The sequence below is a fragment of the Manis pentadactyla genome, chromosome 1 (assembly GCF_030020395.1).
Source record: "Manis pentadactyla isolate mManPen7 chromosome 1, mManPen7.hap1, whole genome shotgun sequence".
Lineage (NCBI taxonomy): Eukaryota > Metazoa > Chordata > Mammalia > Pholidota > Manidae > Manis > Manis pentadactyla.
In genome coordinates, this window is record NC_080019.1 from 134,943,572 (window position 1) to 134,969,743 (window position 26,172).

The window sequence follows — 26,172 nt, forward strand, 5'->3', positions numbered from 1 at the left end:
CATTGATCACTACTCAATAAATGCTTCCCCAAACCATGTTATATGGGTTTTTATAATCTCTACAGATGATGAAGATGGAAGTCATAGAGGTAACTGCCCAAAAGTGGTGGGTGCAAGTTACCCTCATGTTCTTCTTTGCTTCAAATATTGTGATCTGACTAGACTCTATTTTTATTTATTTTCAAATGCTTTGATTATCAGTAATCTGATATTATTTTATAATAATATATATAATTTGAATAGATTTTATAATCCCTAGGTATAGTGATGAAAATAAGACACAAATAATGATTGTAAAAATGCAACAAAAAACTAAATATCCAAATAGAAAAAAAATCTATGGAAGTATATTTAAATAATAACAAACAGGTGGTTTAATTATTGAGGCTTTTTAAAAATACAACTCTATTTTAAAGCCTTAAAAATTAAATATTTTAATTTTAACTTGAAAAATATGAGAAATGCATTGGGTATTAAAATTACATGCTGAAATTAAAAACAACTCTTTCTTAAGAAAGGTAATGATATCTTACCTCCAAAATCTAACACAGCGCTTGATATATTATAAAACCTAATATCTGTTGATTTAAATTTACACTAACCATTTTATATATCATGGTATTACAGTATGTAATCAATGGAGATTAATAGCATTCCTTATAAATCTAAAGTTATTTTGTTTTCTAATACCAATACTTTAATTTTTGACTCACAATCAATCCTATCTTTTTCTAAATATTTTAACAAGTTGCTTTATGTGACATATATATAAGATTAATTTTATGAAACTCCAAATCAGAATATATATCTCAGATATGGTTATTATCTTATCACACTGAAAATATATAAATACTTTCATTAAATTAGGTAAAATAAGATTATATAGAGAGGTTATAAGAAAATAAAATATCCAGTACCATAAAATAGTTCTTGTTCATTTGATTAAGGGAATGTCAATATAAACAAATTCTAAAGGTATTCTCAGTCGTTTTTACATGCTGTCAAGGTGTAAAATCTCTCTAATTGGTAAAAAGTACCAAAAGAAGGAATCATTACATAAAGAAAGATGATATGGAATGCAGCAGAGACCTCTCCAAATACTTACGGGAATTGAAGTAAATCAGAATAGACTGACAGGAGAGTTTGTTCAAAAATGTTTTCTTTAAGAAGCAGTGATAAAGGTACAATGTTCAATTCAGTGGTGATAATAGCTATCAATACTGGGTATGGAAGTTGCAGAAGATGATAAGTGTGCTTATTTAGTTTTTTGTTCAGAAAAATACATAGATATTTTTGTGCATTCTCAAAGACAGACAACAAAAATAGCCTGGGTGGGTGAGCACACTGTAAATGATTTTGAATTGCCAACTCCCGAAAATGTGTTTCTTAATGTATAGTTTTTATGCCATTCTTTGTATCTCAACTGCTTAACTGTTATTTCATTTCCAAAGGACTGCTAACAACATATCCTTGATATTGTAGCTTAACAGTTTAACACCATGCTTTTGAAACTGTGCATAGGCATAACCAAAGATATATAATAAGTATAGTGGATCCTCCTGAATTGTCAATTTATTCTACAACAAAAGAAATTATATTGTGGATACAGTATTAAATAATAAATGCAAATATTTTTTAAGATGAAGCATTTTTATAATAGTTCAATCAATAGATCAATAGATTAATGGATGATGGATAGAGGATGGATGGATGGATGAATCAACTGATGGATGAGCAAATTTGTACATGTAATAGCCATTAATTTTCTTTTGTAGCTTCTCTCTGGGAAACTAATCCTGGCACAATTAGGATTTTTTCCAACAAGGTTACTGCCACCTTTCTTATAGAATCTGACGAAAATGATTATATTGGATTTAATGCAACATATACTGCATTTAACAGCAGAGAGCTTAATAGTAAGTGTTGTTTATTATTTAGCCCTTGGATTTTCAGATGACTTAATATTGTAATGGAATTTTAAAAGTAGCAAAACCTAATATTTTAGAGCAAGGTCATAATCTGTTTCATTATGCACGTTCTTTAATGAGAATTTCAACCTCTATCTAGTTGGTAGTTGAATAAAATGAGAAATTAGGAAATAGATCATGTTATTCAAAAGAATAAAATAACCAATTTGAGAAAAATTATAAATCAATATAAAAATTAAATTAAATCTTTACTGCAAGCATTCAAAAAAATATATATGCATAATATATATATATATTAGCACCAAACTAATTCTGAGAATGTTCCACATCAACTTAATTTTGACCTGAGTATTAAATTTAGTAAAAGGGAAAGAGAAAAATATGGAACAAGTTTTATATGAGTAAACCAATAGAGGTAAGATGTAAAATTTAAAGAGCAGTAAGAATAAGCTTGCCTTTGCTTAAGCATTCCTGGAGTATAAGAAACATATTAATTTAATGCAGTTGGCAACAAAAATCTATTTCTTCAACTAGGTGGAATAAAATAGATTTAAGATGAATTAAAAAAGGATGATTGTGTGCATGCCACTTAATTATAAAATGCATAAGGTTAGATTATTTTCAATGCAATCTATTACAACTAGTCACATTGTGGACAAAATTTGAAGTGTTTTCTTTCTTTATTTCTTTCTTTTTAAATTCACAGATTCTGAGAAAATTAACTGTAATTTTGAAGATGGCTTTTGTTTCTGGGTCCAAGATCTAAATGATGATAATGAATGGGAAAGGGTTCAGGGAAACACCTTTCCTCCCCTTACTGGACCAAATTTTGACCACACTTTTGGCAATGTTTCAGGTATAGTTCACACTTAATTCAAAAACCAAAAGTGGTTTTTGTTGTTCTGTAGTTTAGAGTGAGCCATATTAAATGCAAGGCAGTCTTTTTAGATTTTCTTTGTCAAAATCATAGACTAGTAAATGCTTTTAAAAGAAATGTGGTAATCAAATAGGCAAGTTAAAACAAGTATTTCAAGAAATATATTCTTCTACCCTATATATTCACAAAATGTTGAAAAGTACACAGAGGCCATTAGAGACCTGGGTTGTCATCCTAGATTTGCCAGTTACTATTAACGAAGAGGACTTGTAGGAGGTAGTTAACTTTTCTGAACTTTGATCTACTTTGCCTTAATTCCATTTTATGGTTCCTCATTGCTAGTATATAGAATACAATTGAGTTTTGTATATTGATCTTTTGCCCTACAGCCTTGCTGAATTTGTTAGCTCTATTCATTTTTAAAGAATTCCTTAGAATTTTCAGTATACAAGACCATGCCACCTTAAATAGAGATACAGGCATAGATAACGGTTCTCTGAGAAACTGTCTCTGTCTGTTTGGGTAGCATTAAGAGAGTGCCATACACTGGTTGGCTTAAACAACAAACATTTGTTTCTTACGGTTCTGGAAGCTGGAAGTTTGAGGTCAGGATGCTAAGAATGGCTGGGTTCTGTTGAGAACCCTCTTCCTGTTTCACAGATACCTACCTTCTCACTGTATCCTCACATGACAGGAAAAAAGAGAATCTCCTTTCTTTTCTCAAAAAGTCACAAATCCAAACATGAGGGCTCCACTATCATGGCTTAATCAGCTGCTAAAGGTCCCATCTCCAAATACTATCACATTGGGGGGGGGATCAAGATTTCAACATAAGAATTTTGAGGTTCACAATGATTCCATTCATAGCAAAAGGTATGGAAGAGTTCATTCTAAGCATGGTCAGAAGGGAAGGGATGTTATTTGCAAGCACATTTTTCATGTGAATAAGATATTAGAATTGAATTTAAGGTGGAAAAATTAATATTGGAGACAATAGTATTTGATTGGGAAAACCAGAAGTCATGGGGAATTATTAGGAGATAAGGAACTCATGGTGAAAAGACCTCCCATGGAAACCTTGGCAGCATGTGTCCATGACACCAAAGGTAATTGCTGAACGGAGAGTTACGTGATCTAGAAGTAATGTGGATATTTTAAAAAGTAAGGAAGTAACAAAAACAATGGATTAGCAATGTGTGCACCTAGGCCATTTTCTTTGACAAAAATCCATCCTGTAATGAATTGTTAATAGGCTACTGATGAGAATGTGATTCAATTCAAAGAACTCATTAAAACTTCCTCTACCCAGGCATTGTTCTAGACACTGGGGACACGGATCACCTATCACCACTTCTAGGAAATCTGTTTGGATCCTCCAAATTGAAATCTCCTTTTCCATTAGACATGATAAGCATCCCTTTGTTTTTCCTACCATGTGGTCTGACATTTTCTTACTTGTTGTTTTTCACCACATGTTCTCTTCAGGAACACAACTCTGTGTCTTTCAACTTTGAATTCCTAGTATGTTCTCTGTGCCTGAATCTAATTACCTGTAAAATTGTTTTTAAATATATGAATGAATGTCTGCAACTCTGACTCAATAAGTAATTTTTGAATGACTGAGTTATTGACTGAATGAAATTGCTTATAACGTAAAAATAACCCAAGTGCATGTGCATTGCAACTTATGATCAGTGGCCATTTCTCTTACAAAAATCAATATTCTCATTTTTTTAACCTGAAAAGTAAAGAGCTGATTTAATGTCAATTGTGAATGACATTTAGGTAAGAAAATATTAAAGGGTTATTTTTTTCCTGGGTAAAGATATGTATGACTAATCATGTTCCTTTAGACAATGACATCCCTAAAATAACAAAATATGGTTCATCACACTATTTCAATTTGATCGAAATATTGCTCAATAAAAAGTGACTAATCTATTTTCAGATCTATTTCTATAATTATCAATAAAAGCCCCATTCTGTTTACTCTTTTACTCCTTTATTCAAGAAGTAATTTTTGAGTCCAGGCCTTATTCATGGCCTCAAAATATATCTTTAAACAAGATAAACCAAATTTTCTGCAATCATGAAACACATATTTTATCCAAAAAAAAACACCCCAGAAAATAAGCAATATTCATGAGAAGTAATTATGATTCAGGGGTATGTTAAATGTGAATGAGTGCTCTGGGAACATAGAGAGCTTGATAAAAGCAATAATGGGGAGGGCAGGTGTGTTAAGGTGCTGTTGCAAATTAAAATAAAGTGATCAGGTTAGGTTTCATTGGAAAAGAACATTTGAGTCAAAACTTTAAGGAATTAAAGGAATTAGCCATATAGAGTAACCCAGTCAGAGGGAACAAGCAAACTAAACGCTCTAAGGGGAGTATGCCTGACTTGTTTGAAGAAAAGCCAAGGAGTGGAGTAGACAGAGCTGAGGGTTCAGTTAATAATGGATCTTCTATGGCTTGGGTTTTTTTTCTCAGTGAAAGAGGGGGTGTTGGGGGTCGTTGAGCATAGGAGTTACAGGATTCACACTGACTTGTAGAACAGTTTGTGGAAGGGAAAGAATATCATCAGGGAGATGAGTGGAAATCTATAGCCTAACTCGGAGAAGAGGCTGTGGGACTCTTAGATCAGTGGGAACATATGTGGTGGGAAGAGGTCAGATTCTGGGCATAATCTAAAAGTAAAGTCAACCAGATCCTGAAAATGTGTTGCTAGTGCAGATCTATGGATAAAAATGTGTTTTGTATAGATAGCCAATCCTATTAGACAAATATGTTTAGTATTGAAAATAATGACATGATTAATCTCACACATAATTAATCTTCTTTGAATTAGCAATTTCCCAGATCCTGCTTCTCTAGGGATAAAATCTGCACAGCTCAAGACTAACCCCTAAAATGATAATCACTCAACCCTCTATAAAGAAGCCTGGCCTAAAACAGTCAAGTAATTTGATCATTTTTTTTCTTTTACTGTAATAAAAAAAAATACCTCTACCACACTTAGGCAAGAGTAGTTAGAGGAAAGTGCAGAAAGCATTTATGTCTATTGACTATGACAGATACCTTTTATGTAGTTGAAATCTTTGATGTTCAAATGATCATTTTTCTGCTTTTATGTCATCATAATAAGAGATAAAATAATTTCACTGATATTTGAAGAATATATTACAGGAGAATAATTGTTTCAGCTTGCCAACAGATTAAATAACTAAAGAAATTAGAGAACTGACCAAAGTGGAACAGGTTGAATGTCAGGTGAGTGTTTTAAATAGTTGGGTCAGGAACGGAATCTCAGGAGAAAGTCATGAAGCAGGAGTTATTTAAAATGAGACAAATCAGAGCAGTTCAGAGCCCACCAGAGGCAGCAGTGTAATGAGAGCAGGTGACAGGGCCTAATCGGTCCTCCCCAGCTCTCCTACTGGTGATTTCATAATCTACCAGACATTACCTGCAAGGGGCATTTTTCTCTGAACCTGCATCTTTATATGTCAGAAATCCTGCTCTGAAATGAAGAGAATTAGGTCTCTCCTGCTGTTCCTCTTATCTGGCAGGGCTTTTTGTTCTTTGCCTTCCCTTTAAATGACAGGAAACTCTAAGTGAAACAGACAAACTTTGAATTAGCATTGCTTTGGCAAAGGACATCTAAAGCCCTTAACAGTTTTACTCCTTCTGAAGAACTCTATCCTGGTGGAGCACCTATATCCTAAATCTCTGCACTATTAATTCTTAGAGTTTCTCTGAATCTCTTAGAAGCAAAGGGTATTGGTGGAGATAGTAACATAGATGGAGGGCAGCATCTTGGGGTGCTCAGAAGTGACCCGTTTGTCCAGACATTCAGGAAAAATTAGTTTAGTAACATGTGAAAACTTTGGAAATGCAGCCATCACAAAGGATTAGCTAGCCCCCCAAAAAGCATTTCTTTGTTGGCCTTCCTCAATGAAATCATAATCTTTTCTAACTCTTGGAGGTTAGCATAGTGTAGTGGTAATGATCATTAAAATAGAGACTGAAGTCTTGGCTCTGTTTAAAGCTCAGCTCTTCCATTTAGACAAGTTTTCAATGTTCTCTCTCTGCCTCAGTTTCCTCATCTGGAAAGTGGATCAATGAAAATAGGACCTGACTTCAGAGAGGCATGTTATGAGCATTAAATTGATTACCATGTTTAAGAAAAATGTAGCAAAATACCTAGCACATGAAAAGTGCTATATAAATGTTAGGTATTATAACTATTCTCTTTGCATGCCACAAAAGTAATCAACAAACACAAACTGGCTGTGGTATTGTTCTAAGTAATAGGCTAGGGAGGCAAATAGGTGTATTGCTCAATTTTCAAAAGTATATTGCCTTTTAGATGTCTGCATTTTATTTCACACAGAAACTTGCTCTAAAATAAGTTTAACTTTAGTGTTTTAATGTACTATAGTCTTTATTTCCTTATCTTTTTTGTTATGTTGAATTTTAGAAAACAATACTACTTTCTAGTACTGATAGACTCTAACAGAATTTGTACCATTCTTCAATATAAAGCTTTAAATATTTATCTACTGTGTTCAGTTAATTTTACATATGTAATCAGAGCTCATTGAATTATTTAAATTAGCCTACTTTCATCTTTAAAGTGATCTCCAAGTTTCTAGAAAGTCTACTGTCTCTCCAGTTGCTGCTGTCTTTACATCAGTATCAGCACATGCCCAGCAATTGGTCTCTTTAAATGTGGTCTTGGGTGTGGGGAGACTAGGCTTGGCTCATGGGAAAAATAACAGAAAAAGGGATAAAAGGAAGTTGCAAGAAAAACCTAATGGCTCAAGAAAGAGGTTCACGATGTGATTAAGCTATCAAAGTATATTCAAATTCTGGATTTTAAGCTGACTTTGAGGTTAATTTCAAGAGCTCTCAAAGACATTTTAGAAAGTTGAAGGATTTTAAGAGAAATTATCCTTTGACCATATAACTTCTTATTCTCAGTACTTACTCATGGCATTCGGTGGTATTTTAATTATTTCCTCCCCAACTATACTCTAATCAAATAAATGTAAGTTTAACTTAAGAGGGGTTTGGAGTTGGGCATTTAGGGGATGGATTCTGGATCACCTCCTCTGTATCTATGTTACTTTTTTATTAATAATTGAGCACTAACTCTATAGATAAAATAAATACTCACAAAGTATAAGTAATGTGTTCATAATATAAAATGTTGAACATGCCTTCATATCTTACATTTTATAATCAAAATCCAATGTGCATATATCACATCTATTATTTGACCATGATTTCACCTGATAAATGATAAAATGCCCATTTACTCTTAATAATTCTTGCCTCACTGATCTAAATATGTATTGATATGTCCATCAGCAGTTCTACTAGTATTTTTCTTCATTATCTTATCCTTACTCTATATGTTTTAAGTGAATGTCTTAATTTTATATGCAGCATTGCCTATAAAAATTTATGTTGGAAAGCATGAGAGAAGATGTTTGATATCAAATTAACACTAAATTTCAGCTTTTCATAAAAGTTACATTCCAATCAAATTAGACTTATCCAATATTTCATTTGCTTTATGTCATATTTTGTTACATGATTCCTGCTTTCTATCATAATATATGAGCTGCAAACTAAGAATAAGAAATCTTGAATTTCCCTAAGAAAATGTACAAGATGTTCTCACCCCAACAATTCTTCCCATACTTCAAATGACTGAAATCATTGGTTGAAATAATGAATTCCGGACCAGAAAGCACTTTATGCCACGGCTTGAGCTATTATAGAAAGCTTTTATGTGGATTGCATGTTTCCTGCTCCTCTGTGATCTGATTGTTATCATTCAAAGGAAAATGGAAGATGAAACTATTCTAAAGTCAGGTAACTTCTTATTTAGAGAAATGCAATGTAGTCAATGGAACAAAAATCTGGCAGTTGTTGAAACTTTTAACCTTGTCTTCAAACTTGTATTTACATATTCACATATTTGATGAGTTAGTCCACCAGCATATCTGAAGTACTCTCATGCACTGATTGCCTCTAAAGAAGTAAAATTAAAACATTTAGAAAATGGGTAAACATGGAGAACAAACTGGGGATTGCCATAGGGAAGAGCGTTGTGTGGATAGAAGTAATAGGTGAAGGGAATAAAAAGGTACAAACTTCCAATAAAAAAATATATGTCACAGAGATGAAAAGTACAGCATAGGGAATATAGTCAATAATATTGCAATATCTCTGTATGGTAATAGATGGTAACTACACTTATCATTGTGAGCATTTCATAATGTATATAATTGTCAAATCACTATGCTGTATACCTGAAAACAATATTGTATATCAACTATACATCAATTTTTTTAAAAACTAAATGAGAAACCAATATTGTAGATCAGCTACACTTCAACTTTTAGAAAGCATCTGATAATTGGGAATGGATATGATAATATGATGAAACAGTCCTGTGGACTCAAAGAAAGTCAGAGTTTAATATAGCCTTGATGGTGCCTTGTTCAAGGCTCTTGTTTCATAAACAGGGAGGTCCAGAGTTGAGAAGTGATCTTCCTAAACAATTATTTGTTATGGCAGAACAGGACTTCTGAGTTCAAGACTACTGTCCTTTCCACTCTACCTAAACATATTTCTTTATATTTTCATCTTAAAGTTGTTCTTTTCTGCTTATGAATGACATATCTCACACAATGAAAATGCTAATATTTAAGGGAAGTTAAAACTTCTTTTCTTGATTTTGCAGGATTTTACATTTCCACCCCAACTGGACCAGGAGGAAGACAAGAAAGAGTAGGACTTTTAAGTCTCTCCTTAGACCCCATGTTGGAACCGGTCTGCCTCAGTTTCTGGTATATTGTAGACACATGTTAAATACTGTCTTATTTAATGAGTTATACTGCCTTTCTCACATTGCTAGGCTTGGATTTCACTAAGATGGTGGCCCCAAGTTTTAATGTATTTGCCATTACTTATTCAATTGATAAATAGCAAAATACTAGAAGACTCCTTTCCCTTCCCTAGCAAATTCCTCACTCAGGGGAAAGGGAAGTATTTCAGAGATAGTAAATGATTTAAAAGAAACCTTTCTTGCATTTATTCTGATATTTTAGGAATCCAATAATTTTTGTTTGTTTCCAAACTAGGTATTTTATGTATGGTGAAAATGTCTATAAATTAAGCATTAATATCAGCAGTGATCAAAACATGGAGAAGACAGTTTTCCAAAAGGAAGGCAATTATGGAGAAAACTGGAATTATGGACAAGTAACATTAAATGAAACAGTGGGATTTAAGGTTGGCAAATACTTTGTGATTTGTAATCATGTTTGTACTTCAAAAATGGTGCTGCAATTATAGTTTAAGGTGATACAATGAAAAAATTTATTTTCTGAATATCCAAGTCACTTTCTCTACTTTCCTAGTCTAACCTCTTTTTTCTAAATCTTTAACAGCCTTTATTTTCATTTATTCATTGACTTATTTAAAACCACTTATTGAGGATAAGTTTACTACATAAAAGTACTACTTCTAATGACCCATAACATCTATACAAACCTTGTAGGATATTTCAGCTTTCTTTAGCCACTTTCCAGCCCAACCCAACTATGTCTTCCTCTGTCCCCTGCCTATGTAGGACAGTACATAGGTCAGTTCTGCACTTTTCTAGGAAATCATCCTTTCCTATTAGAGCCTCCATACTCATCAGTTTCCATCCACCCTGCCCCACTGTGACTTAATCTCTATATATTTCCTTTAGAAACAAATTACATGAGCTTTATCATTGCCAAGTCTCTCTGATCATTTATTTCACATTAAGATGAATTAATTTTTCAGATAACAATGTGTTCTCTTCCTAAGGGTGCTTACAACTAAAATATAGGATAATGTAAGCTAATAGTTTGACCACATTAACAATGTTTTAATTGGTAATTTCAGAGAAGAAAGGATAACTTTCAGAAGATGTATATCTGGACAGACATCATCATCAGTGAAGGCTTCAGTTCTCACCCATGACTTTGCTTTAGGCAGGCGGTAATCAACGACCCTTATTGAATTCCTCTCATCTTTCTTCTTACTTCCCTTTCCTTTTTCCTTCTTTTTTTCTTCTGATGCTATACTTTCCTGTGAATTTTTTCCTCCAACTTTGCTGTTTTCTGATAATTCAGGAAAGAGTAAAGGAAAACGGAACCTCAAAGCAAAGAGATGGCAGAGGCAGGAAGATAAATACAGTTGTCCCCTATTATCTGTGGGGAAGATGTGCCAAGACCCCCAGTGATGCCTGAAGCTTCTATATACTGAACCTTATCTATCATCTCTCTATCTACTTAACTATGCCTGTATACAGATATTTCTTTGGTGAAGTCAATTTATAAATTAGGCACAATAAGAGATTAACAATAATAACAAGTAATCAAATGGAGCAATTCTAACAATATACTGTAATAAAAGTTATATGAACGTTGCCTCTCTCAAAACATATTATTGCTCTGTACTCACCTTTCTTCTGATGAGATGAGATGATAAAATACCTATGGGATAAGATGAAGTGAGGCAAAGGAGGTAGGCGTTGTGGCGTTGCATTAGGCTATTGACCTGACAGTATGTCAGCAGGATCATCTGCTTCTGGCCTGTGGCTGATCTCTGGTAATTGAAACTAGAGAAAGTGAAACCACAGATAAGAGGGCACTACTATATTTCAGTGGCCAATTCTGACTCAACTCACTGAGCATTTTTTTGAAGTAATCTAACTAGGTCCATTTTTTCAAAGTCAGCTCACCAGGCAGAGTGCAGGCTCCAAGTCCTCCAAGGATCTGCACCTTGGCTTTGCCACTCTGTTGTGAAAATCTTTACAAGTCACTTTCTCTCTTTGCAGTTTAGCTTTTGTATATTTGAAAGGGAGAGAATAATCCCTATTTGGAAATATCTAGCATGAAGTAGGTGGAATGAATGAACAAAAGGGCAAATGGGTGACTACAATAGGGTTGAAAAAAATTGAATAAGATAATGCATACAAGTGCCTAGACTAGCAATTAGCATATAACAGGTCTTTAGTTTATGCCTTTCCTCTCCTACACGGGACAGGATCAAGGGAAGTTCAGCTCAAGATACCCACTGTCCTTAAGAACCTGATTGTTTCAGCTGACCACCAGACCTACCGCCTAAATCTGTGTGTGTGTGCTCTGGGCATCACCCTCCCGCAGTGTCCCGCGCCAGCTCCCTGGGTGGACTGTGACCAGCACCAGCTGGCCCTGGATGATCACATTATACTCACATTTGCTCTTGTGCCCCTCTTCTCTCATTTACTTTATCCGGTCAGTGTGCCACCTCCTCGGGGCTTGTATTCTCTAAGAGAATGGACAACTACCTGGATTTCTAATATTGCTGGGGGACAATCTGTGAGAATGTTACTGTCTCCTGCCAGAAGATCCGTAAGCGTGGCAGAGTACAATGGAGTGTGACAATGTCATGAGAGGGAGACAAACAGACACAGACAGAAACTGTGCCAATATTGCACAACTCAGAAGGAAGACATGATGAAAATGTAGCTTAGTGTGAACACATAATTCGGGTATTGGGCTCAGCAGAAGGACTTTAAAAAACATGATCAATCCATATTTTGCTATGCAGGAAATTGTCCTCATATATTTGCAGATGGCAGTATTGGTTCTCAGAGGACACTGGGCCCCAAGAAGAATCAAGTCAGAGAAGATTGGATTGGAATTGTTTCATATGCCTCTCTGATTTGCAGATTGCTTTCAATGCTTTTAAACACCAGTTTCTGAGTGATATTGCTTTGGATGACATTAGCCTGTCACACGGGATTTGCAATGTGAGTCTTTATCCAGAGCCCACTTTGGTGCCAACTCCTCCACCAGAAATCCCTAGTAAGTAACTTTAATGTGTATTTTCCCTAATTCAGTCAACATTTTCGGGTAGATCCTCTTCTGGCCTTTTAAAATTTCTAATATATTCTCACTGAAAATCAAAGTCTTTAAAATAAATGGAAGCTAGCAAAGTATTGCATGCTGTGCATATACCCAAAATGCAACCACTCAGTACTTTATGCATCATATTTATGATGATTTTTGTATATTTTCACTTTTTAAAATAATGAAAGTACTGATTTCCATTTTCTTTTCACTAGAATAAAAACTAAAGCTCTGTCAGCCATGTGGCATAGCCTATATAGTCTTTTGAGAAGGAGGCTTAAGATTTTCATAGCTTTCTTAAAGAGTGATGTTAGGATCTCAGGAAGAGTTTGGTTAAGCCTAAAACCCACCAAACATATTTCCAGAATAATTTAATAGTAATGATTGGGCCTCGAATTTGAATATGCAGACCTGGATTACACAAAAGTTTTTGTCTTGAAATGATGTCTTTGTAAGGCCTGGGAGCCACGAATGTGTGACAGCTGAGCCGTGGCAGCCAGGGGTTCCTTTTATGCATGCAAAAGAACAAAATGGAGGCTGTCTCCCTATGCACTTAACACGAATTGGAAATATGGCGTTTAAGAGGCAATTGGGACATTACCATCCATCTATCATGTCAAAGGAGACAATCATTTTATACCACTTTCAGACTGTGGGATTAAAAAAATACTTATAATGATAAATTATATCAAGCATTTATTGTTCTCCTGTTAGGATATTTTCACTGCATTGTATTTTTGATATGAAAACATCTGTTCTGTCTTCAGTAATGGTGGTTGGAAGTTGACCAGCCTACGACTTTGCTTGTGTCTGACCTCACGCATGTTTGTACTCTCTCAGGCGTGTCAGCCCACACACGCAGCACTTTTTGCCTTTCCCGTTCCTCCCACGCTGATACTCTTCTCATATTCTCATCAGCAAATCAAGTTGGAGAACCTTTCCAAATCTGGTTGTACTTCCCAAACTATGTATTTCCTGCTTTCTTTCAAGCTTAAGTTTTAAAAAAGCTGACTTCAGATGAGTGGATTTAACAATTAAGAGCTCTAAAGATAAATGACTGGTGTTTGTGAACATATAACAAATAAGCTGTCATTAAATGAGGATAGTAACTGCATTGTTATACTGGTCCCATGCCACCAAACTGAATGTGCACTTACATCCCACCAGAAGGCTAGTTTATACTTCTGTATTAACCTGTTAAGATGCTTGAATGAGCTATTCATAAATGCCTCAATATTTCAAACTTTCAGATTTTATAAACACCTACTTTGTACAAAGAACTGTATAAGAAATATAAGATGTAGCAATAGCCACTGACACATGGAAAAAACAAATAAATGTAATCCATACAAATAAGTATTTAAAACAATATATAACTATGTGCCCATAAAAGGAATAAATGGGAGAAGTAAGCAATACAGGGAGAATAAGATGTGAACTGGACAAGGCTTTAAGGAAACACTAAGATTAAGAAAAAGAATGACACTCATGTAATTGAAACAAAAGCAGGAGAGTACCATGCATTCTTATGTAATACTATGGGCCACAGAACTGTGGTAAGAAGGGAATTCTTGACTCCAGATTCAGGCTCTAATTCACCTTTGCTTTACCAGGGTCTCACTGGTTCTTAACATGATATAAATAGATACTCAATAAATAATACTAGATATGAACTAAGCCTCTCTTTCTCTCTCTCTTTTTATTCTTATTTTGATTCTTATTCTCTCTTTTTGACTTTTATTTCAGCAACACAAACATTTTTTGGCAAACAAAATTTTGGTACCAGAACTAAAGCTTCAAAATGATGATGGGGACAGAGGCAGAGGAAATACCAACATGAATACAATTATTTGGGCTTTGTAACATTGCTTAAAAATAATTATCTCCCTTCATTTTGTGTAGGTGCCTGACATCCCTACCTTCATTATATGAAACATTCTCATGAAAAAAAAAACACAGTCATTGAAATCACTGCTTTTTTATTAATAATTCCAATGGATATCAAATATTAGAAACATCTTGCTATTTTGATATTGCTACAAAAAAAAGATTTTCTTCACAATCCTTTCTACCTTTGTGTTCTTTTATTCATCAACAAGTGCTCAAGGAAAAATTTGCTAAGTGGAAGTAACAGTTTCATCAGCTCAATATTTTAAAAGCAAAATCTCATCATCTAAAATAGAGAATATGAGATAACATCTGGTACATAATACCATACATGTAAATAAAACTTCCACATGATTTTCCATATTAAAACTTTATATATCTAACCCATACAGCCCTCATATCCATTGCAGTTAGAAAGAGAAAAAGAAAAGACCTCAGTGTCAAGGTCACAATATCCCCTCATATTTTAACAATAGGGAAATTATAACACTAGAATAACCTATCTGATTTTAAAATACACACTTTAGAATTTGCCCAGAGTATGTTTGTTCCAGTTTCCAAATGGTTCACTTCAGGGCAATATTTAGCACAGCAGAAAATGTTAATTACCATCAAATGCATTCTGAACAATTTCATTCTAATGCCATTTGCAACTGGTTCAGTGAAATTCTTATTTGAGCAGAGCTTTTCTGATTCCAGATCACTGATTTGTTTAAACAGAAATAAAAGGAAACCATGGCTGACTGGCTAATAGCCTTTCTCCAGCTCTAGATAGAGCATTGAAATAAGGAAATAATCTCAGACAAGCAACTAACTAGCAAAACTCAGTTCCTCCCTTGTTCCTAGGGGTCCACTTTGAGCCTAGTTTGGGAAAATGTAAGTTCAGTTTTCCTAACTGCAGAGACTTTTACATTTTGTAACTTCAATCTCTTGCTGCATTAGCTCTACAATTATTTCCCTGTGATATGGGCACAAGTCATGTCAATCTACGGATTGTATTGAGAACATTTCATACAAATAAGCATTCCATTACATTAATACACCAATTTGTAGCACAATTTGGATGATTTAGGACAAGATACCTACTAAAAAAGAATAGGTGTACACAAAAAGGAATCCACTTTTCAGGCCCCTAACTTATTTCTGAAGTATCAAAACTAATTAAGAAATAAAAAGACAAGTTATAGTTTCAGCTATTTTAATAGTTTGTTTCCACAGTTTTGCTCTGTTTGGCCATTATTTAGACTACTTTCCACTTCCAAAGATAAAATTGAAGTTAATTTGGAAAGTTCATAGCCATGACATTATACTTTGAGCTGAATAGTCTAACTTTAGTACTTCACATAGGAATGACTCAGCACCCAGTACCTCTCCTGTGGTTGAAAACCGTTTCAGCAGAGAGAGCTGCTTGCCTTTTATATCATTAGTATGACTTGATATTCAATAAAACCCCTAACAAATGCATATGAACTACACCCATCTGCTCCTAAAACAATGTGTTTTTGGCTATTCTATTTTGTTTTCATCTTTTCACCTTTACAACTAATAGCCTATTAGTTGGCTGCATTGCTAATAATTACAAATCAATGTAAGGCACAAGGAATAAAAATGTGAACTTCATTGTCATCAGTTTAATATAAATAGTAACATAATGGCTGGTCACTGTAAACTGTTAATGGAAAAATGCATTTTTAAAAACTGAACACAAAATTTTCATGGGAGATTTCATTTTATACTACAACCTAAGCTTTTAAAATGTTATCTATAATACCATAGGACTTGTTATCTGTTATTATGATAGTGAAAAATAATTACAGATTTTAACAATATTCAAAGATCCATGTGAAATACTCTTTCTCAAGCTACATCTATTATTTCCCTTACATAAAAATACCAATCAAAAACCTATTTTTATCATATCCTTATTTTTTGTTTACCAAAAATATCTTTAATTTGAGCCCTCTTATTGTAAGTGAAAGCTGGCTTTTTTCCTTCTCACCTCACAGTGCATGTTCCACATGGACGCATATCTCATGGACGTCAGAAGTTTAAGCATGGTTTAAAAATGACATGCTTCAAGGAAAATATCTACCCCTGACAATCACTTTGCAAAATACTGCATGTTATTTACATTCTAGTGAGAACCTCTATTGGCATAGTAAGAAATTAATCAGAATACAAATCTTTGAGAGAACAGCTCCAAGAAAAAGAAAAATGAAAGAGTTTAACAACTGTAAATGAATTGAATTCCCATACCAGACAGACTATTTAAGTCTCATTTTCTGGGTGGAGATGGTCTGTCTAATGACAACATGACTGTGATATCCAGAATTACATTTTATGAGTTTTTGGTTCCTCTATTAAGGAGCACATGCTACATCTCCACTACAGCAACACCACCATTAAAATAAATTGTGTCATCATACTTAGAATGACTGAACGTGCTTTTGCCAATTCCTTATAGTCATTTATATACAGAGAGTAACTGAAATAGCTTATCAAGCCAAGAATCAGAGGTATCTGACTGGCCAGTTATTTGATATGAAATTACATTTGAAATGTATTTCAAAAAAGCAGTTCTAAAGTATTTAAAGTATTCCAAGACTTCTGTTTAGTGGAGAAATGCTAAGTGACCTGTCCTCCTTGACAGGCTTACCAATTACACTTCACAATATTTTAGTTCTGGTTGTGTGTTTATTAAAGTCTTACCTGCTTATAATATAATGTACTGTTGTGCTCAGTAATGTGAAAATTCAATACATTCTCTAAAATGTCTACTTACTTTATTCAGAGCATACAATTTTGAAAATGTCCTCCTCCTTGAAGAGAAAATGAGAATAATGATTAAAAATCAACAGTAACAACAAAAATAAACCCACTGGCCACCCAGGCCATGCTGACCCTGTGAAGTGGGGAGCACATAATTGGGAATATTAGCCTCAGAGGAACAGCCACTGTGAGAGCTTACAATTCCCTCAGACTTTCCCTCCCCTTTTCCTGTGAAGAACCTGCCCTTACTCCCACTACACTCTTTCTTTGGTTCAAATATCTTCTTTAGTACCCTGTGCAGAAGATAAATCCTTCTAGATAAATCCTTACTCATTAGTACTTTGGTCCATGCTCCCTGATGTGCTCCTTCTCTTTATCCACACCCAAATATATGTCACATACCATAAGGTGTCACTTATTGAGACTAAACCCTGCCAATGACAGACCAGATGGTGGAAATGATTCAGTGTTTAATCATCCCAATAGGACACTGTGATGTCCTGAGAGATGAGTTTGAAATGAACAGAGTTGAAGTCTCGACTTTGACAGTAAGTGGATATGTACAGCATTTGCAAGTAACTCAATACTTCCAATGTTGAAATTTTCCATTTAAAACTGAATCAATAATAGTAACTACCTCATGAACAAGTATGCATTGAAAACCAAAATTATTAACCTGAGTATGCCAGGTCATGTGGAGGCATTTTTCATAAATTACATCTGATTTTTACAACAACCCCCCAAATCTCTAATATACAGCTCTTTTATGTATGAGAGAACTAAGTCTCAAAAATACAAATAGCTAATTCAGAGCCACAATTTTAATCCATAAGCTCCAACATGTCTCCCTTTCATATATCATGTTCTCTCCCTCAGTGAGACAGTGTGCATGGAAATAATTACAAATGGTACAAGTTCATAAGAGGTTTTATTATTCTTGCTAAGCTCACCTGGACCTGGACAGCCCTGGCCCAGGAGGGCATATAATGCAGACCAGGCCTCACATCTTACAGAACAGCATAGCTCGGCAATGACACTACTACAGAGCCATAGAAACTGTTTCTCTTTATTCCATTGTACACATCATGAAACCCAAATCTAAGAGGCATATTATATAAAATGTGTACGATGCACCTGAACTGAAAGAATCTCTATAGAAGAGGCAGCTGACATGCAACAAGGATCAAAGAAGAGGGTATGACTGAAGTCATTGCCATAGGTGTAGAGACAATTATCCATCCTATAATCTAATCTGCTTTCTATTTTATTGGTACCATGTAACTCTACTATCATCTGTCTTTAGTAAAAGGAAAAGTATAAACCTATCCCAGTTTTCTGTATTCTTTGAATTAGGTTTTATTGTTTTGATCTTAAATATGATATAAAAATAAAACAAAATTGAGACACAAAGTAGTTAATTAATTTGTACATTACTTTAAATATTTTTCTAATAAGTAGGAAGATAAATATAAAGTAGTTTGAGTTTCATAAAGTTAATTTACCTACTGAAAGCTCTTACTCTTATTTGGAAGATCTGTGCTCTATTTTTCTTAAAAATTTTCATTAAGCTCCATCCTTTCTTGACTCCAGTACAATGTTGGTTAACAAATCAGCCTAGGACAATTATTTAGCAAATGGAGTTTCAGTTTGGCTCCCTTTCCTGACTGTCAAATGCCCTAATAGATGGTGAAGCCTCCTCTGTACTGGAAACAAAGAAAATGAAAGAGAGAGAGAGAGAGAGAGAGAGAGAGAGAGAGAGAGAGAGAGAGAGAGAGGAAGGGAGGGAAGGAGGGAGGGACAGAGGGAAGGAGGGAGGGAGGGAGGGAAGAAGGAAGGAAGGAAGGAAGGAAGGAAGGAAGGAAGGAAGGAAGGAAGGAAGGAAGGAAGGAAGGAAGGAAGGAAGGAAGGAAGGAAGGAAGGAAGGAAGACTATTTATAAAACAAGCTAAGCAAAGATATTTCTTTGCCCAAATAATATTGGAAAATACTGTGCCCTAGTATGCCCTCTTGGAAATTCACAAAGAGCATAAGAATATTTAAGGTTTTGAGAAGTACTTCAGTAAAGAGACTCATTTACCTGTATTTTTCCCTTACTTAAGTTGCAAGGTTTTCCCTTATACAAACTCTACAATTTGTCTGTCAAACCACTATTCCAATAAAAATAATTGGAAATTTGCTGGCACAATGTATATCTCTCCTAAATAAACATGAAGTTCCTAATAATTGCTTTATTTCTTTCCTTTTCAGCGGACTGTGGTGGACCTTTTGAACTGTGGGAGCCAAACACGACATTCACTTCTATGAACTTTCCAAACAGCTACCCTAATCAGGCTTTCTGTGAGTCATTTATTTCCCAGGCCATAAGAAACAAATGTATATATCAAGATTATACATCCTTCTTGACATAGCAAAGTGGATTACAAATTTACCAAAGCTAGGTACACCTACCACGTCTATTGAGTTACCTAATATAATTATAACAACAAGAAAAACAATAGTAATCACTAACATTTTTTTCATGTTTATTATGCACAAATTGTGCTCATGCTTCATGTGTATTATTCCAGTCAATTCTCAATAATTCCTTGAAGCAAATGCTATCATTGTAATTCTCAAATTAAACGTTGAATAAAACTAGCAGGTGAAAGAGCCAGTCTTACTCCAGGTTCTACTCTCTTCATCATTCTCCTTGATTATGTATAAAAGGTCTACAGGGTATATTACAAGTCTGAAATTCCATAGAATAAAGTCAGTGGAAAGCATAAGAAGTAAAGACCCAATTGTGACACCCACACCTTTTGTGAATACAGACTAGTATCAGTAAAGCAGGCAGCAAGAGTAATGTGATTAGATTCTCAGAATAAAAGGTGAATATTAAGGAGGGTCACTAAAATATCAAAGTCTAGAGAGAAGAATAGTTTGCTAAAGCGGCACAAAGACTGTCTTTGGGTCAGTATTCTTAGTAGAGGAGCTCATTAAAGCTGTGTAAAGTTGTGTCAAAGATGCCGAGTCCCCCGCCCATCCTACCAATATTCCACTTCAGTAGGTCTGGGAAACAGACACCTTCCTCCCATGGCCGCCCCTGGTTGATGACTCCAATCTAAATGGAGAAATACCACAATTACAGTGAAAAAATGAGTTATTAGAGAATGTCAACTTTTCTTTCTTTCTTCCTTCAAATGACCCAGAGGTGAGTATTACTTCCATAGGAAAACTGAGTCACTATTATAGGGAGATAACTGATTCAAAAAAATAAACAGTCATGCATCTAATTAGACTCATAGGAGAACCAGAGATTATCATCTCTACTTCATATCGAAGGCATTTCTTAAACACATCATTTATACAAAGTAATGATCTAAAATAACCAAAAATCAACTGAACATTTAAAAGAACAATTTGGAAAAATTTATTAAATGTATTGATTTACGCACAAATATTTATTGAGCACTTTTTGTCAGACACTGAAGTAAGTAATTACCACATTACCACTGTAATGACATCTAGATGAGAATTTATATAAACTGTCAGGCATTACAAAATGCCCATTACTGTTATAATAAGGGCCAAGGCATGATGCTTGGGAAGGACGTGGGAGATACTTACATATGAAAGTTTAGAGATAAGAGACCTTGACATTTTCTTGAATCTCCAAACAAAACTAAGGTTAACATATGAAACTGAGGGCATGAATGAATTTCACACCATGTTAAACAGTTTGGATTTTATTTTGAAAGCATTGAGAAGACTGCAAAATGTTTATAGGAAAGTAGTGAGGAAATCAACCTTGCATTTTAGATGGATCCATCCAGCTGTGGGATCAGAGACAGACAGCAGGAGAGGAGAGCCACCAGCAACACCAGCTAGTAGAGGAGAAACAACAGGGACTGGAACTCAGATAGTAGCAATAAACACTGAGAACTATGGGATTCAAGGAAAATAAGAGGGACCATTGGCAGGTTTTGTTGACTGGATATGGATACACAGGAGAAAGGAGGTCAAAGAATCTGCAGAGGATTCTGGTGTAGAAAACTGTGAGCAGAGATGAGTGGTACTATTCATGAAAATAACAGGAATGAGTTTGGGAAAGAGATAACTCTTTGTTCCCTTTATTAAATGTTGGGTTTGACATATGTACACCCATATAAGTAGGTTATAAAAAATTTAATAAACGTACCTAGTTCTTTAAAAAAACTTGAAGAAAATAAAGACTTAGAAGTCATCATTATGTTGAAATGAGGTTCCTTAAGGGTGAATGAAAACTCAAACAGAACGAGAAAGGATCTAGAATAGAATGTAAAAACTAAGTCATTTAAGGAATCAATAAAGAATAAGTGTTTATTGGTATTAAGGCTGATAATTTTGTTTTGTTTTCAAAAACAAATACCAACATTTAATATGTATTTAAAAAGGCCAAAATTTCTTAAAGAAATATTAAAGCTTACTTTCCCTACAGGTTACATTTTAATTATCTCATTTTCCTTTAAATTCAACCATGGAAAATAAAACAAATGGAACTAAAATACCTTTTGATATAATAAATTTTAGATTATAGGAGTAAAAGACCACTTGCAAGCTTTAAGTTTTCCATTTTATATATATAAAATAAAACAAATTTGATTGCAGTAAATTATTTCAAATTTAATTGAAATTTTACTGTAAATATTCTTGAATACACTGTATATTTACACACACATACAACTTGAAATATTCATTTTCATGAAATGGAAAAGTAATCTTTGAAAGTGATGTGAAATTCTTGAGAGTGCAAAGCCATTAAGATAAATCAAAAGAAGTATGTTCTACACTAAGTGTTGTTATTTATTTTTAAGGTGTTTGGAACTTAAATGCACAGAAGGGAAAGAATATACAACTTCATTTTCAAGAATTTGACTTAGAAAATATTGCAGATGTAGTTGAAATCAGAGATGGTAGAGGTGATGATTCCTTGCTCTTAGGTAAGTCTGCAATTTAAATATTTAATTAATATCAGGACATTCAACTGACAGGGAGAGCATTTCCCAGTAAATGTAATTGCTCTTTTACAACTAACAAAATGAAAATTCAAGAGTAGAATAACGTGTAAAATTCCACGTGGAGCTTTCAATATGGGGGTGTTTGCAATGATGACAGGATAGTATTTTTTTTTTAACATTCTTGGAAAACCAAAATTAATATTTTTGAGTCAGCAGTTCCTACCAGCTGGTCTCATGTCACTACAATAAGCATTATACCTTGGAGATGAAGACCTAAGGACACCCATGATGCAGTTTTCTATGAACTATGTGTTCTTCAGATGTCCAAAGACAGCTATTCAATCAGGTTTCATTCCACTTCAAATTAAATGAACAAATTGTGTTTGTTATGTAAATTTTTAATTATTTTATTTCATGTTTACTACTCTAACTGTATCTCTGTCAAATCAGTTAAATATAAGAGCTAATATCGTTATTTAACTACTATCAAATTTAAGGAAAGAAGTATCTCTTGATAAATTATACATTATGAAGATGTATACAGGGTCAACTGTAATGCATGAAACAACACACTTTAGTAAAAGTGTTTTATCTAAATGTGCTTTGGACTCATATTAAGTATCTCCTATAAAATCCGGCCACATAGCTATCCAATCAGGATGCGATCATGAATGCTGTACCATGACATGAAGACTCAAGAAAGTACTTTCTAGAGCAATGAAAGGGCAGAGTGGTAGAGAGGGTCCCCAACCAGACTAATCCACCTCCTTACATAAAGTTCTCCCACAAAACCCCACAAAGCTCTCCAGTGCAAGCTTCGTTGAGAGGACTATGGGGGCCACACCAGGAACAATGACAGTCTCAGCTGGGGTAGGAGGCTAGTGCGAGGAAGAACTGAGGAACTTTGAATGTGACTTTGTATAAATAGTTATCAACACACTTTGAGTAGTTGCCCCATTTTTCAGGTTACATTGTTTCCAATAAAAACTTCAGTGTTTTCATAATCTAAGAAAAGTCCATTTCATCATTTTACTTCTTAATATTTGTATCAACCATTGAAAAGGGAGTAAAAATTCCCAAAGGATCTCAGAATCATAGCATTCAAATTTGTAAGCAAGAAGTTCTTTTGAAACAGAATCACTTTCAGGGGTTCCAATATGTAAAATATTTAATAATGTGGACATTTAAAAATTAGCTTAAGTCTTAATTTTTTAGTAAAGAATATTTCATTCTTTATGAAACCCCCCAAAGCCCAGGGCTTAGTGGGAAAAAAATTTTAAATCACAATTTAGGTTTATATTCTCTGTATCTAATTAACCCATCCTTCAGATTAGGTTAATTATTCATGTCACAAAATATATCAAGTGAATTTGGACAAAAATTTACTAAGGGAGACTATAATCTCTGTTGTTTTTAAAGGTCTTTAAAAGCAGGCAAATAATAATTTTTCTGGGATAATATGAGCTTAGAATAGTCATAGTGCTAAGCCAGGTAATGTGATAAGTAATTCATCATTACATTATAAAGCTACACAAACCTCAAGGAATTTGGAAAAAATCAATAGAGAAGTTGGCTTTCTTAGAAACAGTGTCCATAATGTAAAAGGTATAAATTTATTCACATGCAGTGGCTTCAGGAGCAAGTCAGGCTGCCAGCTGCATACTTGTAGAAGATGAAATAAGGAAAGGGTGTATTTCCTTCTAGATTCAAATGATCAACTCAATTTCGTTTCACTTTGGAGCAGCTGTGTACACGGGGCCTGGTCCAGTAAAGGACGTGTTTTCAACCACCAATACGCTGACAGTGCTTTTCATTACTAACAATCTGTTGGCAAAAGAGGGATTTAAAGCAAACTTCACTACTGGCTATCATTTGGGCATTCCAGGTAAGTGCACTCAGGATTACATGGTGCATTGTAACTTTTGGAGCAAAATGATAAAAGCATATAGCATCTCCAGAATTGAATATGATGTGAAGATTTATATTCTAGTACACTCATTCGTCCTCATCTTACTGAAGATTTTCTTCCTTCCTGTACCTTTCTGTAACTACTGGCTGAGTAGCTTCAAAACAGGAATCCCCACTATTTTCAGTGGATGTACTTGCCCTTCTCTCTTTTATAAATAGTTGTGAATTTTGTTCACCAAAGGGGACCCTTTTAAATGATAGATGTTGGGTATTTGGCGCTGTGAGACAAGAAGCCTCTGTGTCATGCTCCCGTTGCCAAGAGTATTTTCAGAGAACAGCAGGGAGACAGGCAAGTGAGCTGTTTGGATGCCAACAACATCCAATTAAAAAATTAATGTGATTAACTTGTTACCAACAGCCAGTAAGCCACTGCTACGAAGGATGAAGGAATTTGATACTCATATTTGCTGACATGCACAACCTTCTTACCCTACATTTTTTATTATATCCATAACATTATCAGCAGGAAAAAACAGAATTGTTGCCTGCCTGATCATGGATGTATCTGTATATATCTTTATATTAATTTATAGAGGATATAACTCTCCGCACTCAACAATCTACAGAAAATGTTTTACAGCTTGCTGCTCCCCTTGGACTAGGATTTTTCTTACACTAATGCCCCACAATGCCGTGGTTCTCTCTAAGTGCAAATATGTCAGGAAAACAGAATACATGTTACTTCTACCATCTATCATTCCCTTATAGGACATTGTGGTCCATTTGTTTTAAGCTAGAATGTCTAAGGACGTTGGTAGGGTTGGATCATAGAACCTCATCTGTCCTGTCACCAAATCCCAAACCCAGCTGAGCAAATCTCTTCCTCCACTCACAGCTGGCCTCGGCCTTTGACTCCATCACAGAAAGTTGAATGATTTCAGCTTTATTGAGAATATGGAAGGTGGCCTATATCTTGTCTACACTCTGGCTGGGAAAATAAGTCACAATAATTATTATCCAAGCTATTTAGGTAGCTTAAGTAGGAGTGAGTGTTTGCTTAATCAACTAACCTACCCGTCTGGATTTTATGACTGGTTTTAGAAGCAGCTACAAGCAATGTTGATGTATCAATAAAAATAATCAATTAGCAAAGTATAAGCAACAAAAATATTAAGACTATGATAAACATACAGCATAAAAGAAAAAAATAAAGACTTGGAGATCTACAGAAATTTAGAATTTATTTTAAAATATAATACATTAAAAGAAAGAAAATATAGAAAAGGGCATGCCTTATATTCTTATAAAATTATAAACTAAAATAATTTATTTTATTCATAGTTATTTTTCAAAGTAGTAAAAACATATATCGACATGAAACTATCACTAGAAGTTAGATATTTATGTAAATATATGTAAAATCAGAAACTAACTGCTTGAGAAAATATTAATTAAGACAATTTTGAGGCTATCATTTTGAATTGAGTCACTGGTTCTGTCCCTTGATAATTTTGGTACTGCTGATTTTAATATGATAACTATGTTTGTCTGCCAATCTTGTATCTACTATTTCAGTTTCTTTCTCTTTGTGGTATACCTATAATTTTAATTTTAATTTTAATATGTTAATCATTTGATTTTATGATAATTTTAAAGTATAGTTGGGTAATGGATGTTGATGAGGAAATTTTGGTAGTTAATGTTTGGTAATTAAACGTACTTTTAAGATAAAACAGACTTTGGATGAGTAAATGATATAATAAAGAACTTTGGGTAATAGTAGAAAACACAAAAGGGTTCCCACCATTATTTTTATACCTAAAATTATGACTCTCAACTTTTTCTAAAAAATTAGTATTTAATTTTTAGCTCCTGATAATTTGCTGAA

General features: G+C 34.2%; 1 protein-coding gene across 1 annotated transcript in view; it reads left to right on the top strand.

The window, feature by feature from the left end:
- TMPRSS15 (transmembrane serine protease 15) overlaps nt 1-26,172 on the top strand; it is a 128,660-nt gene that overhangs the window by 43,825 nt on the left and 58,663 nt on the right. The window contains exons 9-16 of the mRNA XM_036881556.2: nt 1,776-1,916; nt 2,635-2,784; nt 9,559-9,664; nt 9,959-10,109; nt 12,565-12,700; nt 19,648-19,737; nt 22,233-22,358; nt 24,121-24,261. Coding sequence (XP_036737451.2) covers nt 1,776-1,916; nt 2,635-2,784; nt 9,559-9,664; nt 9,959-10,109; nt 12,565-12,700; nt 19,648-19,737; nt 22,233-22,358; nt 24,121-24,261 — 1,041 coding nt within the window. The remainder of the gene's footprint in view (nt 1-1,775; nt 1,917-2,634; nt 2,785-9,558; nt 9,665-9,958; nt 10,110-12,564; nt 12,701-19,647; nt 19,738-22,232; nt 22,359-24,120; nt 24,262-26,172) is intronic.